The 17,461-nt window shown below is 39.3% G+C and overlaps 1 protein-coding gene across 1 annotated transcript in view; it reads right to left on the bottom strand.

Moving 5' to 3' along the window:
* The window catches only part of SLIT1 (slit guidance ligand 1), a 144,804-nt gene that overhangs the window by 108,620 nt on the left and 18,723 nt on the right, over positions 1-17,461 (bottom strand). The window contains exons 2-4 of the mRNA XM_070946262.1: positions 4,799-4,870; positions 4,465-4,536; positions 2,477-2,548 (exon numbers count right to left, since the gene is read on the bottom strand). Of these exons, the coding sequence (XP_070802363.1) occupies positions 2,477-2,548; positions 4,465-4,536; positions 4,799-4,870 (216 nt within the window). The remainder of the gene's footprint in view (positions 1-2,476; positions 2,549-4,464; positions 4,537-4,798; positions 4,871-17,461) is intronic.

Below are 17,461 nucleotides of genomic sequence, written 5' to 3'. Positions count from 1 at the left end.
GGACAACCATAAAATAGCAGCAAAGAAAGAGACTCTCCATACCTTTTTTTCTGTGGTGATAGAGATTTCTGTAGCCTAACTATGGTGATCCTAGTTTACTTGAGATACTTCTGCCTGCCTTCACTGAAATGCAAACCAAAAGCAACCCTGAAGACTAGGACTTCTCTAAGGACACCATATCTAGTGGATTTATTTTTGATCCCCTTCCCTCAGATGCATAGGAATTCATTTTCAACCTGTTTCTCCCATTACAGACCATGTACCCCACTAAATTGTTGTGAGGAAAGGAATGTATAAAGTTCCCTGAGTTCTTTGATAAAGGATGCAAATCCAACAAAAAATGAGTCAAAAAGAACCTGGAAACTAAGTGCTATCTCTCTGTGATGCTTCAGACCACAATGAGCTCACTGTGGAATTTTCAGTTTTTCATTAACATGTTAAGGAAATGCAGCTGAGATCCGCTGATGATTTGCTGGTGTATCCCCAGATAAGTCAATTACCTAACAGACTAGTCTGGCATGCTATACAAACACAGCCACTGCAGGCAGCCACTCTTGAAATTCTCAAAAATCCAAAGCTGATGTATAGCTGATGTCACCTTTTTGCATCCACTTCAGGTTCAATACTACTTAAAATTTCTACTTGTGCTCTTACCTTCATTAACTGGAAAAGCATGCACTCACTAATTATGTAAGAAGGTTTTCTGATTCAAAAGCTTTTCCAGAAGCTCTTTTCACATCCTTCCAATATGTGATAATGAGCCTCAGCAGGTGCTCCCCTCTCACATGATGTTATGTTTTGCTAATAGTTAACAATCATAGAAGGAAACATATTATCTAACTTATTGCTACATTTGCATTTAGAAAAGCTATACAGAAACACAATAATTATTAAGATGCTTTATCAACAAATTGAAGTTTAAATATTTTAGGACAAGCAATTTGGGATACAAATGTAAAAGGGATTTTTTTTTTTACATTTGTACATTTTGCCTTTAATTTATTTACAGTTTTTTTAAAGGGTATAATCCCCTTATCTTTTCTAACTCCTGACAATTAAAAATGAAAACAAATAATTATATATCTGCTTAATGAGAAACATAAAATATTTAAATTAGCATTTAATTCTGTAAGATAGAAATCCAGTTCTCATTCATGAATTTCTCATCTGAAACAATTTGGAAAATACTTCACATGAATGTACACAAAGAGTCATACATGTATACTATGCTATTAAAATGTATCAATATCAATTTAGCAAGAGGTATAATTGTAATATCCTTTCAACCCAGGTACATCTGTGCAGCATGTGAAGTTATTCCTTTCTTTGTACTTTTCACTACTTGAGTATCTGGATCTGGATATGCAATGGAGCTCCTTTGTAGCTAGCACTCTGCCTGTCCCAATTGTCATACTTACTCTATGCCTAACTTGGAGACCAACCAGACTGCACCAAAAATTCCTGTAGAAGTACAGCCAACTGAACAATCAACACTATGAGTAGCTGATTACCAATCAAGTTTCATATCTCAGCTATTATCCTAAAATGTCATTTGGTAGAATTCAGCACATCTAGTACCAGTATTTACATATGAACTATAATATGTTCACCTTAGCATATACAATGCATAAGTTCTGATATACACAATATAGAAAATAGCTTTTGACTTCCTTAAAACATAGAAGGATCTTAGGAGCACAGGGAAGCAAAAACATTGGTTTGTATTGATCTGGTACCCATGATATTAAGGTAGTACAACATCTATAGGTAAAGACTGAACAAATTTTATCTGTTTCTTATTGAACAACTACAAAACAAAGTCACCCCCAAGGATTTACGCTGCATTAGTATACTTCACGGGTATCAAACTCATGGCGTCACGTTGCTGTCACGTGATGTTTCATGAAATTTTCCCCTTCACGGAGCTAGGGTGGGCATGGCCTCTGCATGATGTATCTGGGTCATGGGCCGCCAGTTCAGAGGTTGTATTCAGCAAGTTCTGACCAGTTTTGGAGAACCGGTAGCAGAAATTTTGGGTAGTTCGGAGAATCAGTAAATACCACCTCTGACTGGCCCCATCCCCATCTATTCTCTGCCTCCTGAGTTCCAGCTGATCGGGAGGAAATGGGGATTTTGCAGTAACTTTCCTCTGGAGTGGGGAGGGAATGGAGATTTTATACTATCCTTCCCCTACTACACCCAAGCCATGCCCACCAAACCATGCCACACCCACCAAGCCACGCCCACAGAACCGGTAGTAAAAAAATTTGAATCCCACCACTGTGCCTGTTTGACACCCCTGGTATACTTGCTTGCATGATTCATCTGAGTCATGGTACTGACGCCTATTTCCAGCACTTTAAATGCTTTTAAATGCCTGAATGAATGGCAGCACCAATTCACAATCATTTTTCAGGAGAACAAGTTGCAAAATATTACATAACAAGCAATGAACAAAATGCAGTACATTACTTACAGTCGTGACAATGCTTGGTTATTCTGGAAGAGGAGCTCTGGCAAAGTGTGTAGCTGGTTCCTATTTAGCCGTCTAGAGAAATGGAGGGTGGAGAAAGAAATCATCATAAGCATTCTTAGATACATTTAGAAGCAGGTGGACTTCCTCAGCCTAGGGATATTATAGTGCTGACTACTATATGTGGCAATTCAATTATTTTTGTCAGTTTTCTGCAAGATATCTTCAAAATGTTATGGCTAGAATGGAATAATGCTTCCCTGCTCTTAAAAAATAATTTTCCTAGTCCATATTTATTAATCTCTCTATGCAAATGGACATAGATATGTGCAGTAAAACATGAACATTAGGCAAGGATTACCAACACAAACCCTGTAAAATGTCTACAATGAAATATTCTAGTTTACCAGTGACGCAGTATAACCTTCAACATATCCCATGCCATCAAAGCTACTGGTAGTGGTACAGCAACAGAAACAGACCGTAAAGTGGGTGTGTGGGATCTCTCACAATTCTTTGAGCTCTAAGCACATAGGGCTTATAAGCAGTATCCTGAATGACAGGAAACGAGCTTCCTATAATCTTCTTGGCTGTCTGTACCACTCTCTGGACTTTCTCTCTGAGGCACTGCAGCCACCAAACCAAACAGTGATGCAGTTTGTTAAAACGGTCTCAATCGTGCCTCTATAAAAAGTGGCCAGGACAGAAGCAGAAAGATGTGCTCTCCTCATCCAATGCAGGAAATGCAGACACTGGTTTGCATGCTTCACTACGGATGATGTGTGGAGAAAGCAGTTCAGATCGTTAGTTACCATATCTGCTCCCCCAGATACTTAATACTGTTAACCACCTCTATAGCTGCATCCTTGATACTGAGTGAAGTATGACCATGCCAACTGTTTCTTAAATCTACAATGATCTCCTTTGTTTTATTAACATTTAGAACCAGGTTACTTTTATTGCATCAGTCCACCAGAGCCTTCACCTCTTCCCTATAAGTATCTTCATTGTCCTCCCGGATAAGACCCACCACTGAATAGCAAAGAATATTAAAGATGCAAGAGCAAATAAGGTACTCAGTCATAGAATAGCACCATGGAGGCAGATTTTTTTTCTAGAGCAGGAGTGTCAAACTCGCAGCTGGCCATGCCCGCCCCTGGTTTAGCAAAGGGGGGAAAAGTCGCGATATGTCACATGATGACAATGTCACGGCGTGAGTTTGACACCCCTGTTCTAGAGGATGGGGATGGTGGTGGAAGAGTACAGACATAGGGGAAAAGGCTAATGTGACACAGAAAATACACCCAGAAGTAAACAGAAAGCTTTCATTGTGTGTGGCACTTTATAGATGGCATATCTCTATTACAAGAAATGCCAACTTAAATGGTGACAGGTTCTAAGGATATTGGACATTAGTCAACATTGCACTGGGAATGTTTTATCTTTCTGAGCGTGGCAGAGTTGGGTAACTGTTTAAGAAGAGAAGCAGCAAGTGTTTAAGTGGTGTTTTTTACAGTTGCTATGAAGAAAACATGCAGATGTTGCTGAGACAGGTCTGTGCACTGTTCCTGATTCGATGCTTCTTGCTGAAAATTATTTTGGACCTGAAAAGAATGGCAAACAGATTGAGAAGCATCTGGGTATAAATGCCAGCCAAGCTGTTCAAGATGAGTGTAAAATCACATAGATCTTGCACCATCTGCTCATATGAGCAGGAGGGTGGGGGCAGAGAGAAATTATTCTTGATCTAGGTAATGGAATCGATTGCCTTTGACCATAAGGTGTGTTCTTCCTATCCCTGCTTAATTCCACTTCTAATCTATCAAGGAACAGGAAGTCCAAAGGGAACCCAAACTCATGCTTGTGAATGCATGGTTTAGTTGAGAAGAAAAACTGGAGGTATCTATTAGGAAATTGCATCTCTTTTTCATTCTCTGGCATTTTCCCCACCACCAGCTTTCATACCACATCCAGAGCCCTGAGACACTCACAGTCGCTCTAGTTCTTTCATGTCGTCAAACGCTCCTCGTTCCACCATGTTGATCTGGTTTTCCATCAGCTGCCTATAAGAATGAAACAAGAATCAGAACTTGGATATCTAAAGGGGCAAACAGGAGGACAAAGGGCACACTTATTACCCTAGTAAGTGGAAGTCATGTTTCTTGACTTTGTATAGGAGCATGCATCTTCCTTGAGACAGGGACCCATCCTCTTATGGGACTAGATCCATTGTCAACTAAAGGGAACACCTGGCATAAAATTGGAGTGATATTGAGACAGAGAAGGGAGCAAGGTGATTATGTTTTATTATGAAAAATCACTCACAGAACTCTCAGCTGCTTCAGCCCAGCAAAGTCATGTTTACTGATCCGAGTGATATTGTTTCCATTCAGTTCCCTGTGAAAAAGAAGGAAACATCAACAATGAAGAGATATGCAAGTCCACAATCCCCAGCACACGCTCCCCACCTGATGTTTTCAAAATGTTTTGGCTACAGATTTGTTGAAGGTTAGCTATAGAAACTGGAGGCACCAAGCTGGGGAAAACTATTATATAGCAGTTCATCCATAAAGCATAAAGTCATTCCAGTTTTTGTATAGATTATTTATTGAGCTAGTTCATAAACTAAAGGTTCTTCCTGGACTATGACATTTTTGGAAGCAGCCTACTCTCCTGTTTCTTCATTAAATTGTTTATCTCATTCTCTTGCCAGTCAGTGCTCTGTATTAGTCCCTTATGAAATGCATTTCATAATCAAGAGGTATTTTTAAAATGAGCACCTTTCAGAATTCCTGTTCTATCAAGACTGCTACCACCATACAGGTTCAAATTATTGTAATTAAGAAATTAGTAAAAAGTGGAAGGATTTGTAAAGTTCACCAAGGGAGAGCAGAAAAACAAAGAATTTAGGTCTGCATGTATCAGAGGCATTAGATGGAAACTGAAATTAATAAAAAATAAAATTTGAATATATACATATTTACGTGTGCTATTCAGAATGTAGCAGTGATAGATATTTTTGTACATGCTTGAATTTGAGATGATTAAGACTCACAAGAGAATGGAAAGGAATATGATAGAGGGAACCCATTGGAAAGAATGTCTATACCAGCATTTCCCAACCAGGGGCTGTCCACATGTGTTGGATTTCAGCTCTTTTGGCAATACTTGCTAGTATTAGAGCTGAAGTCCAATGACTAGAAAAGGCACAATTTTGTTAATTATTTGAATTCCTGAAGGAAGTGTGCAAAATGATTTTATATTCTGAGAGGAACAGAAATTTGCACAAGAAAAACTGCACTACTAATAGTTTCTGATTTCAAAGTCAACTAACCCACCTACAGATTGGCTAATAATGCAGCAATTGCTTTTCTACTCTTTAAAAGTTCAGATGCAAACTAGTAACAGGTGTGCAACTTCTCTCAACACTGCATAGCAGTGATAGGAAGCCTGTTAAATGTTGCTTCACATCAATACTAGGAATGGATCATATCTCCTAACTCTTTGAGAAATTGGGCTATATTTGCTGTGAATGATAATAGCAAGTTAAAGGCAATTAGTTAGCAAAAGAAAGGAGGACAGCCACTCATTTAATGACATTTAAAAAAAAACAGCAAAGCCCCTGGATAAAATTGTAAGGCAGGAAAAACTGCCAAAGTAATTTTATCCTCAGCCGGATACAATCATAATAATAGTGATTCTCTCTTTACTGGCATGTTGTGAAGAGAAATTTAAGCCCTGCCAACAAGTTCAGAACCTCTAGAGAATGAGAATTGACAAGGACCTTTGAGAGAACGTCATCAGAGTTCTGTAAAGACAACTGCTGGAAAGAGTTTGTCACAGCTGCTAACACTGGTTCAACATTTATGCACCTCAGCAGGTGTTGGCAAACTGCACTCATCAGACAGAGGAGGAGGAGGAGCAGCAGCAGCAGCCGCTGCCAGCCGCCAGCTCAGGCTCATGATGTGTTTCTGGGGTATAACCCAGTCAGCTTCAAGAAAATGACTTCCACAGCAAATTGCCATTTATATTGCTTGTGGTATCTGGAGACCATCTTAGAGATTGGCCTATTGTCTTGGGTACCAGTGTGAAGCAAAAGCACTGTCACTCAAATGCCCCAGTGCCACAGGAATTTACATATTCAATTATGGAAGTACAATCATTGGGCTCTGGGCTTTATACTTTGAGGAAACTCTAGGGCTCAAGAGTTTTGATTGCTTTGGTGTTGTTACTTGGAACCCTGACATAATCAATGTTAGAAGGAGATCAATAAATTCCTAATATAGTGGAACCATTGTGAAGGCTTGACGCATACACACATCCACCGCTTGCTCATTTCAATATAGTAACTAGAGTGCATCTCTCTGAAAAGCACTTGGTAGTGACCCTGCCAAGTAAATGCAGTGGTATTCCTGATTTTTAGCATGATAGTGGAGAGAGAATCCAGCTCCAAGAGTGAATGTTTTGCTTGCTGCTTTTTTGTGTACTTTAAAATGAACAGCTTTGAGTGTTGGCTGCATTGACCAAGGTTTTCCTGGTTCCATGAGGTGCTAGCAACTATAATCATATCTAGAGAGTCACCCTGGGTGTTGCGTGGAATAAATGAAAGAAAATTGCTCTCCCAATCAGAGGCATCTGCTGGGAGTGGGGAAGCAGGGGAAGGGGAAGTAAAAAAAGGGCAAGATATTGGCTATGACAGAGTGATGAAGACCCTCCCCGCCTTTAAAATTGTGTTTCCTGAAACATATTAAAAGAGTGGGCCTTTGATTGTGCCCTTACTTCCATTACTTTAGCCAGAAGAGAATGATCAAATGGGTTTTACCACAACTATATATGCAGACTAGATATCAATTAAGGGTATACATAATATATGTTACTGCTCCCAACCGCTATATGATAGATTGACTTGAAAAGTGTAATCAGTCAAAATCCCAAGTAACCTAAAGGTAAATTGATGAGACTATACCCCGCCATACTTTCTAACTCTTTTCAACTTCAAATTTTGGGCACTTTTCAAATGAATCACTGAAGTGTTCCTAATTATACCTCTGGGATCAGTAGGCTACCCAGTGACATTCTGAATCCCAGCATTTTGCACGGCAGTACAGTAACTGTCCTTTTATTTTTAAAAATTAAAATATTTTTTTAAAAAATTAAAATCAAGTAGAGCAATGAACTGGGGATACCAAGGGAAGTGTTGCTGATAGACTAGCATCCATGAAACCACATTGGGGGCCAAAGTCCCTCTGCATAAATCTGTAGGAATATGGATATTTTGATTTAATCCAAATGATTAACATTTTCCCTTTTTTTGCTCATACCCTTTCCCACAGTATATGTCTATAATTTGTGCTATGCCATAGGAAAGCTACTGCCTCCGTGTTCAGAAGAATGAGGGACAATGATAAGCAAGAATGGAAATAACAGCTGGTGAAAAATCATTTGCAGTGAATCTACTTGACTCTACAGTAGTCCTTCCACTTCCAAGTCTCCATCCATTCTCCAGGTATTAATTATTGTCTGCCAAAACTAATCTTCTACCAAAACCAGGCTTAAATAGTATCTTTGTTCCTTGTCTCCTTGTGACATAATGTGATTTGTGAACCTAGCTATTATGGCTTGCATTTGGGAATTTGCATTATGTGTGAACCAAGTTACTATGGTTTCTTCATCAAGCTATTGCTTAAAAAATATGGATTGATATGTACATTTCACATTATTTCCTCTCTGATATTGGAACATGCTATCTTACAGACTCAGGCTTGTAATCAATTTGCCCTAAAGTTAACAAAGACAGAATGGTGATAAGAAACACTGTTCTTAATAATACTGGCCTATATGGGAGATAAATTTTAAGTAGCAAAAAACATCCTAGATAAAAATAGCAATTTTTTTACAGATATCTGGACTTTGAAAATCATCAGCATCTTAATGACTGGAAAAATATTCACCCATTCTGTCTATATATGATGAAAGACAAAGGCAATTTTCACCCAAAAAACTTAACTTGTTAAGCTATAGAGCTAGAAACTTCATTTATATAACACATGTCAGAAAGAGACTAGCAGATCCAGGGGAGGAATCAAGAGGGAATTAGCCTGGAATCTCTACATAGTCACAAGAGGGCAAAGTCCGACCCCTCTTGAATGCTATTGAACCTTATCTAGTTTGGCTCAGATGCAAATCAGTAGTCTGAGAAGACTCCTGTGTTATAGGCATGAACAATAAAATAGCTAATTGAATTTTTCATGAGTGAATCTCATTGTTTACTTCCGACAATACACTAAGCTTGTTTAGTGTTAAACAAGCTTAGTGTATTGCAGTATTTTGTAGGGTTTTTTAAATAGCTTAATATATTGTATGAACCAAGTTCATTTGGTAGTCTGTGGTTCAATATATTATGCAAACTCAGAAAAATTGGTTAACTCAATAAACATATTAAGCATGCTGTATGAATACAGTCAATAACAAGAATCAAAATTACTCAGGATACCATGTTAACTCTAATCCTAACCTTATCTGTCTGACTGGATTCTCTACAAAGGACAACTGGCTAGTTGTAATGGAGGTCCAGTATGCAATAGAAATTTGCCCCATGACTTCTATGAGTTCTATCCAAGGCAAATCTCATACTGATTTTTTTTTAATGTAGTATTATTCTTAGCCCAAAGCCTTGATGATATGGCTGTAACAGTGATGTGTGAAAAATCTATAGTGATATTCTTGATACTGCTCAAGAAAATAAAGTAACAATAGCCATTTTGGGAAAGTTATCCTTTCTGTGCTGCTAGGATCATTCCCACCTATTCATTCTGCAGAGAAGCCTGGTTATTTCTGATGGAAGCTCAAGTTCCATTTCCGGCTTATTTCAATCAGATATAATAATAAAGCCCATTTGCTGTTTAACATTATTTAGGTATTTTAAATATACCGTAGATGGAGAAATCAACTACACACAGAGCAAAACATCAATTAAATAAATGAGAAGGTTACAGGTGTGTCTTTAAAAAGTAAAATAAATTACACAGGACACAAGTGGATGTGTTCTTTCAGAATAAAATCATACTAATCATACCTCACTAGTTAAAACTGTCACATCCCCAAATTGTTCCTGCACCCAGCAATGTTTAATTAAATAAAAAACAAAAATATATTCTTGGAAGAGTGCAAGCTGTAAATAATACTATGCTAATGAGAATCAGACATGCATGTATGAGACTGTGAAAAATCTGTCACATGCAAGAGGTTTTGGTGTTTCACATCAGGAATTCACTTTCCCCATTTGACTGCAAAGAATCCCTAAATATAATACCTAACTATTTCTCTACATTGTGAAAAAACTACCTTTTCTAACTGTGAGTGACAACAGGTCAGCAAATGCTAATCAGTAACCACTGAGTAATACTGCACATAGTTCCAATATGTGGCAAATCCCAGAAAGGTGGCCTACTATAAGGAGTCAGATGAAGTGTGAAAAAGGAAATGACAACCACTCCAATATTTTTTATCAAGAAACAAATGTACACAAACAGTAATAATGGAAGATGATTCCCCAAGTAGAAAGGTATCCATTGAACTATTAGAGGAGAGCAGTGGGTTTGAATAATACTGGTGCTTTCCCTGTGGCTGGATTAAAGCCAATAGGATACCTAGATATTGATGTGCTCAGAAATGTATTGCTATTGGTATATGGTTATGTTAGAATCTTGCTCCAAGGAGAATGTAATAATGTCAGATTATGAAATGTCAAGACCTAATGCTACTGTTCTAGGAATCCACAAATTGAAATGTATTGGAATGGGAATGTGAGGAATATCTTCCATTATGGGCAACATAAAATATAACATAAAACATAAAAATATAAGAAGATGAAAGTGGCCTCTGTTGTTAAAAGGTTATCAGTGTTAGTACATCAGATTCTCTATATTCTGCAAGCCATGACACTTATAAGCCCTAATTGGTTACACAAATAGAACTTGTACTGATTGCTGCACAGACAATAAACTCCTTGCAGAATTACAGCTTGAAGAAAACAAAATCATCAGACTAACAAGAAACAAAACAAAGTGAAATGGTTGCCTGCTGTCATGTTGAAAATAGCTGAAGAAAAGCAGAAAGCAACAGACAGGAGAAAAAAATTACCCAAGCAAATACTGAGTTTCAGAAAAGACCAAGAAGATATGAAGAGTTATATTTAAATAGGCAGTGCAAGGAAATTAAGGATAATAATCAAATAGAACAAAAAAAAAAAAATAGCAAGCATTAAGAAAATTAACAAAAATAAAAAATAAAAATAATTTACCCAGAAGTAAGCATGATTAAAGATGAGACAAATCTACGGGAGTAAGAAAATATAAAGGAGAATATATATGTATATATATTATGACTTAGTCACTAACCTAGAACCAGACATTCTGCAAAGTGAAGAGAAATGTCTTCAAAAGTATTACTAATAATAAAGCTGCAGAACTTGACATGCCAGGCAAAACTTTTTAAAATCTTATACAATGAGGCAGTAACAATACTACATGGATATGGAAACAAAACACAAGCCTAGAGACTTTTATATTCCAGGACGAAACAAGGCAGTGCTACAGAATATCCAAAATACCGAATAATTGTACTTATTTCACATACTGGTAGGATAATGCTCAAGATTTTTCAATCCAGATTTCAACATTACATACAACAGAAGCATCGAAGAAATAAGGGCCCTCAAGATTGCATTGTGTTGTGGCCCGCCAGCGGCCTGTGCAGATTGTTGCTGATCCTGATGACAAGGAGGCTGGTATGGTGCTGCACCAGCAGCCTGTGCAGCCAGCATTCGAGTTGGACAGCGAGGAGGCTGAAGAAGATGTGGTGCCAGAGGCAGGGATTCAGTCAGAGCCTTCAGAACCTCTAGAGGCTCCTTTAAGTGAAGAGGATGAAGAGAAGGAGCCTCTTCTCAATGCACGGGCACGCAGAGCTGCCAAAAGGCAGGAGTGGTTCCTCAGGAGGAGGTCTCCTCGAGAGTAAGGCTTGGGGCTAATTGGCCACTCCCTTAGCCTATTTAAGAAAGAACCAGCTTTGATTTAAGGAAAATATCTTCTGAAATTCTGGCTGGGATTTTAAAGGTTCAACCTGAGGAAGTGTTTTGTAGGATTGACAGAGTTTATAGAATAAACTCCTGGATTGCAAAGCAAAGGCAATTGCCTAGAGATGTGGTGATCTATTTTACAGATAAAGAAATTAGGAATAATATTGTGCAAAATTCCTTTAATTCTAATTTGCAATTGTATGGAAGAAAGATTTGGATCTACAAAGAGCTCCCACCCAAGATGTTAACGGAAAGGAAGAAATTTGGTTTTCTGGTGACTGAGTTAAAAAAAAGAGATATTCCATTTAGGTGGGATGCCCCAGTTGGTATAATATTGAGATATCAAGGAGAAAGATACCAACTAAATACTGTTGAAAGAGCGGAAGAATTTTATCAAAAAATTTTGAAAATGAACTTAACATCTTTAGGCATAATACAGGATAAGCAGAAGGAGTTGGAAATAAATGGGAAAACATCGAATTACAGAAGTTGTGGTAGACAAATTGCCTTTGGATTCTTTAGATACCCCAGCTGGATTATCTACAAATATGAGAGAAGCGGCATCTGACTTCAACGTGATGATTCATCAAGTCAAAGACAAGTATGGAAATCAATTAGCTGATATACATTTGGCAAAGAAGAAATATGAGATACAAAAGCAAAATCAACAAGACCAACTTATAAAGCAGAATGAAAACCGATCAGTTGATATACAACTTGTAGAAAGGAAACCAGGATGGAAATTAAACCCACAAAAAGAAAAGAAAAAAAGAAATAGGTCTCACAAAAATAGAAATTTCTAAATCAAGCAACAGTGAAGCCAGTGATTAAAAAAAAAATGAATATGCGAAAAGATAGTGGAGGCGAAGTATTGGTTAATATTATCTTGAGGACAGTGACAGACCTCTGCAATGCCGTAATTTTGGGATGTGAAAAGAGCCTTAAATTGTTGGATTTGAATTATCTACTTTGGATTTCTTTCTTGTATCGATAAATATATTATAACTATCCTGAGCTACAAGGCAAGAGAGTTACGCTGGGGCATGCAGAAGATCTGGTTGTTACCCACTAGGATGATGGGAATTATTAATCCTGATGAAAGCCACAGTTACAACTATATGGAATACAATCATAATGTCACTCGGGTGGTTGTTTTTACTGTTATATATATATGAGGATATTTACTACTGATGGGGGCAGATGATGATTGAAGATTTTGAACAAACTGTTGCATCAGGAAGCTATGCTACCCTATTATGGATGATGGACCCAACAATCCAGTGGAAAGACATCAAAGAAGATATTATATGGATTATAAATTTAAAGTTATTGTCTTTTTTTATATATAACGGAATATATACATATATATATATATATTTTAGCAGAGTGGGCAGTGGATTAAAGATATTAAGAATTGTTGTGCATGGCAATTTTGTAGGAAAGTGGGTGGAAATAGGTTAGTTTACTGATTGATTAGTTTAAGAAAAGGGATGTTTAAGTGATATATTTAGGGGAGTGGAGGAATAGAGTTGAATAAATGTTAAATTAGGATTTATGGGGAAGGCTGCTTTGAAATGTTATATTAATATACACAAAAGATTAAATGTTAAAGTAGGATTTATATAGTTTTAAAGTGGAAGGTTGTTTTGAAATGTTGTGATAATATACAGATATAAGTTTGGGGGAGGAGAAAAAGGGCAGATTATTACTAAATTGGGAGTTATAATAATATTATGCTAAATTAGAAGTTATCATACAATGTTATAGTAGAATGTTTTTTTTTTGAAATGTATGGTAAAAGGGGGAATTAACAATATTAATAATATTATTAGCAAGTAAGGGTCAGTATTTAGAGGAGGGAGTAAGGGGATGGTAAAATATTATATAATCTGTTATGAATTAGGTTTTTGTTGTGAAGAAGTCACAGGGGGGGATGGGTGGTGAGGGGGGGTTAGGGAGGAGGGGGGAGAAAAATGGGGGGGAAATTTGTATTTGAAAACTTTTTCAATAAAAAAAAAAAGAAAGAAAGAACCAGCTTGCAACAAGCTGCAGGAAACAACTTTAGTTCGCTAATCATCGCGTTGGGATTTCTCTGCAACCTTGCTTCTGGGCTTTCTGCCAACTCCAGTAAGACTCTGACTATCTTATCTGTGGAATTCTGGCAGGCTGTTAAGAATGCTTATTAACAGTCGGCATTTGCTAAAACTGCGTTATTTGAGTAAACTAAGTTTTGTTCAGAGTTTGTGTGTGCTGTGTTCTTTGGGATCCCTAGCTGGGGCAGAACAGATTGCTAACATCCAACAGAAATGGAAAAGAACATTTTAAAAAGACATATTTTACTGCATTAATTATACAATCGCTTTTAATGTCTGGACCATAAAAAATTAGAAAAATAGGGATAATGTGCCACTTGTAAATATTGTAAATTATGTGTGATGACAAGAGGCAAGAGTTTAAACAGAATATGGAGTAACTAAAGGTTCAGAATAGGGAATGTTATATTATCGCCTTATTTATTTGATAAATTAAAAGCAAACTATTAGAGAAAAATGCCAAACTAGGAAAAATAGATACTGGAATTAAAATTGTTGAAAGAAATATCAACAGCCTCAGATATATATATATATTTTTTTAATAAAAAAGTTTTTATTTTCTGATCAAACAGGTATACAATATAAACAATCATTCAAACTATCATCAAGAAAAAGAAAAAAAAATCAGTCTTTGGTAAACTCAATCTTCAACCCCTCCTCACCGCCCCCCACCCCCGACTTCCCAGAACAAAAACAGGGCATAGATTTCACCAAACATTCACTAAAATAAACTAGCTAACTGCAAGATTTAATAACTCCCAAGACCCCTTAACTCCCCTTTTACAATTTCATCAACCTCAACAGCCTCAGATATATTGATGATATCATTTTGGTAGAAATGAGGAAGACTTAAGAAGTTTCTTGCTGAGGTGAAAAAGTGCAAAAATTGTCTGCTGCTCAATTTTTTTAAAAAGAACTAAGGTTATGTCAATAGACAATTTCAACCCAATGCAAACAGTGAAGAAGAAGTTGTGGTGGTCAACAGACTTTATCTCAAAAAAGGCTCAAAAACTGTACCAGGATAGTGCCTGTGTCTGTGCCATGAAACGGACGTTGCTTACCTGAACGTCCCTTTTATGCTCGCTGCGAAGACATTCCTACGTCTGGGTTATCTTCACTCTGATTCGTTCCACTAAGTGCCAATCATTCCCTCTGAAGCTGGTCATGCCATCCCTTCCAGCTTTCCATCAGTCTTGTTCGCGAAGGTGATTATCATAGACAAGAGTGGCTTGTATAATGGCTTGAATGTTGTAGGGACACCAGCTGCAGAGGGAAACAAGAAAGAACCCCCCCCCAAGGCCAGGACAAGGCGAGATCACAGGCGGGACGGAATGTCTTTGCAGCAAGCATAAAAGGGACGTTCAGGTAAGCAACATCTGTTTTCCTGACTCGCTCAGACATTCCTACGTCTGGGATATACCCAAGCTCAAGTACTCGGGGCGGGGATCGAAGCCCCTTCCTGGCCCTGGGTAAAATTACTGATTGTAAGACACGTCTGCTGAAAGTGGCATCAGCAGAAGCATAAACATCTAAACGGTAATGTCTAACAAATGAAGAAATCGAAGACCGCAAGTGGCCGCACGACAAATGTCATCAATAGATGCCTCAGTGGCCCAGGCTGCCGAAGTAGCGGCACTACGTGTAGAATGAGGCAGGATTCGTCCTGGAACAGGGTCACCCCGTAATTTGTAAGCCTTAGAAATACTGGCTTTAAGCCATTTGCCCACAGTCACAGAAGAAACCTTCTGTCCTAGAGAAGAAGGCAGGAAGGACACTAACAATGCCTCAGTCTTCCTAAAGGAGGCAGTAATACTAATATAGCGCTTCAAGGTCCTACGCACGTCCAACGTGTGTCAAAGTTTTTCTGAAGGGGGATGGGGATCCGGGCAGAAATTTGGAAACACGATGTCCTGCGCTCGATGGAAATGAGTGTTAATTTTGGGGATAAATGCCGGGTCCAATCAGAGAACCACACGGTCCTGATAAAACACATAAAGGTCACTTCTAATAGAAAGAGCCGCAATCTCAGAGACCCTACGAGCAGATGTAATTGCCAACAAGAAGGCCATTTTTAAGGTGAGGTAACGTAGAATAACCGTACGGAGAGGTTCAAATGGAGCCGATGTCAATGTCTGCAGGACAAGTATCAGGTCCCATGTGGGATACCTATGTATTGTAGGAGGTAGGAGGTTCGACGCACCTTGCAGAAAGGATTTGATCCGAGGATCATGAGACAAGGACTGCTGGTTGTCTCCAACGAGAACCGTAGCCAATGCGGCAACCTGTCTTCTGAGCGTTGAAGGAGCTAGACTGTCAGCGAAGCCCGAATGGAGAAATTGAAGGACATCTGGAACCGAAGCCGAAGTTGGATCTACATGATGAAGAGCACACCACTTGGCAAAGGCCTTCCAAGACTCATTGTATATGTGGACAGTCGATGGCCGTCTGGCTGCTTGGATGATAGAGATAACTTCACTTGACAGGTGACTCTTAGTCAGCCGTATCCTTTCAAGCACCAGACAGTCAATCGAAGCCATTCCGGCTCTGGATGTTGTACAGCACCCTCTGATTGGGTGGAATTCGCCACAGTTTCTCGACGGATAGGGACAGATCGGCGAACCACGCCCACTGAGGCCAATGTGGTGCCACCAGCAGGAGATCCGCTTGCTCCCTGATCACCTTCCGAATCAGGTTCGGAATGATCAGTATCGGAGGGAAGGCGTAGAGGAGCCCCCGAGGCCACGGGGATTGAAGAGCGTCGTGCCCTTCTGCACTCAGCATTGGAAAGTGGGAAAAGAACCTCGACAGCTGTGTGTTGCGTGGAGTTGCAAAAAGATCCAGTACTGGGTTCCCGAACCGACGAGACAGCTCTCGAAACAGACGAGGATCCAATCTCCACTCCGAGTGATCCAACAGGCCCCGGCTGAGCAAATCCGCCTCGTGGTTGATTTTTCCAGAAATATGCTCCGCCTTCAATGAGAGAACATGACACTCGGCCCACGACATCAACCTTTCCGTCTCCTCCATCAGCAACAAGGAACGCGTGCCCCCTTGACAGTTGACATGGGTCTTCGTGGCCATGTTATCAGGAACGTGTTTGTGCAGCACTAGTTGATGAAAATGAACCAACGCCAGTCGTACTGCCCGTAACTCCAACCAGTTGATGCTGTGAAGTTTTTCCACGGGAGACCAAGTGCCCTATGCAAGGTGGGATTGTAGATGGGCCCCCCAGCCGTACAGACTGGCATCCATCGTCAAGACGACCCGCTCCGGTTCCAGGAAGAGAGAACCCTGCTGAAGAGCCAGAGAGAGCCACCAACGGAGAGAGAGACGTACTCGTGCCGGCACTTTGACCTTGGAGAGAGACTCCCCTCGCCCCTGTCATTGGAACAGGAGAAGGAACCACTGAAGATGTCGTAAATGGTAACGCACCCACGGAACTACTGCAATGCATGAGATGAGCTTCCCCAGAAGCTGGGAAAGCAGGAGCAAGGGCAATTTCTTGTGCGTCAACACCTGAGTCACCAGGTCCCGAATGCTGGACTGACGGTCGGGAGACAAGGAGACCAGGCCTTGAGCAGAGTCTATTACCGCTCTGAGATGTAAAATTCTCATCGTGGGACATAGGTGGCTTTTGTTGAGATTCAGGGTGAAGCCGTGGCGTTGCAGAGACCGAATCACAAGTTGTCTGTCCATGTCTGCCTGAGAGAGCGAGGACTAAAGAATCAAAATATCATCTAGATAGCAAACCAGACGGACTGGCACCTCCCGGAGCGATGCAGCTAGAGCCGCTAAGATCTTTGTAAAGGTTCGTGGCAC

Source organism: Pituophis catenifer, unplaced genomic scaffold, assembly GCF_029215685.1.
Source record: "Pituophis catenifer annectens isolate HBS135680 unplaced genomic scaffold, rPitCat1.0.hap2 SCAF_6, whole genome shotgun sequence".
In the NCBI taxonomy this organism is placed as follows: Eukaryota; Metazoa; Chordata; class Lepidosauria; order Squamata; family Colubridae; genus Pituophis; species Pituophis catenifer.
The sequence above is the reverse complement of the archived record's forward strand: the minus strand, read 5'-3'. Positions and strand labels throughout refer to the sequence as shown.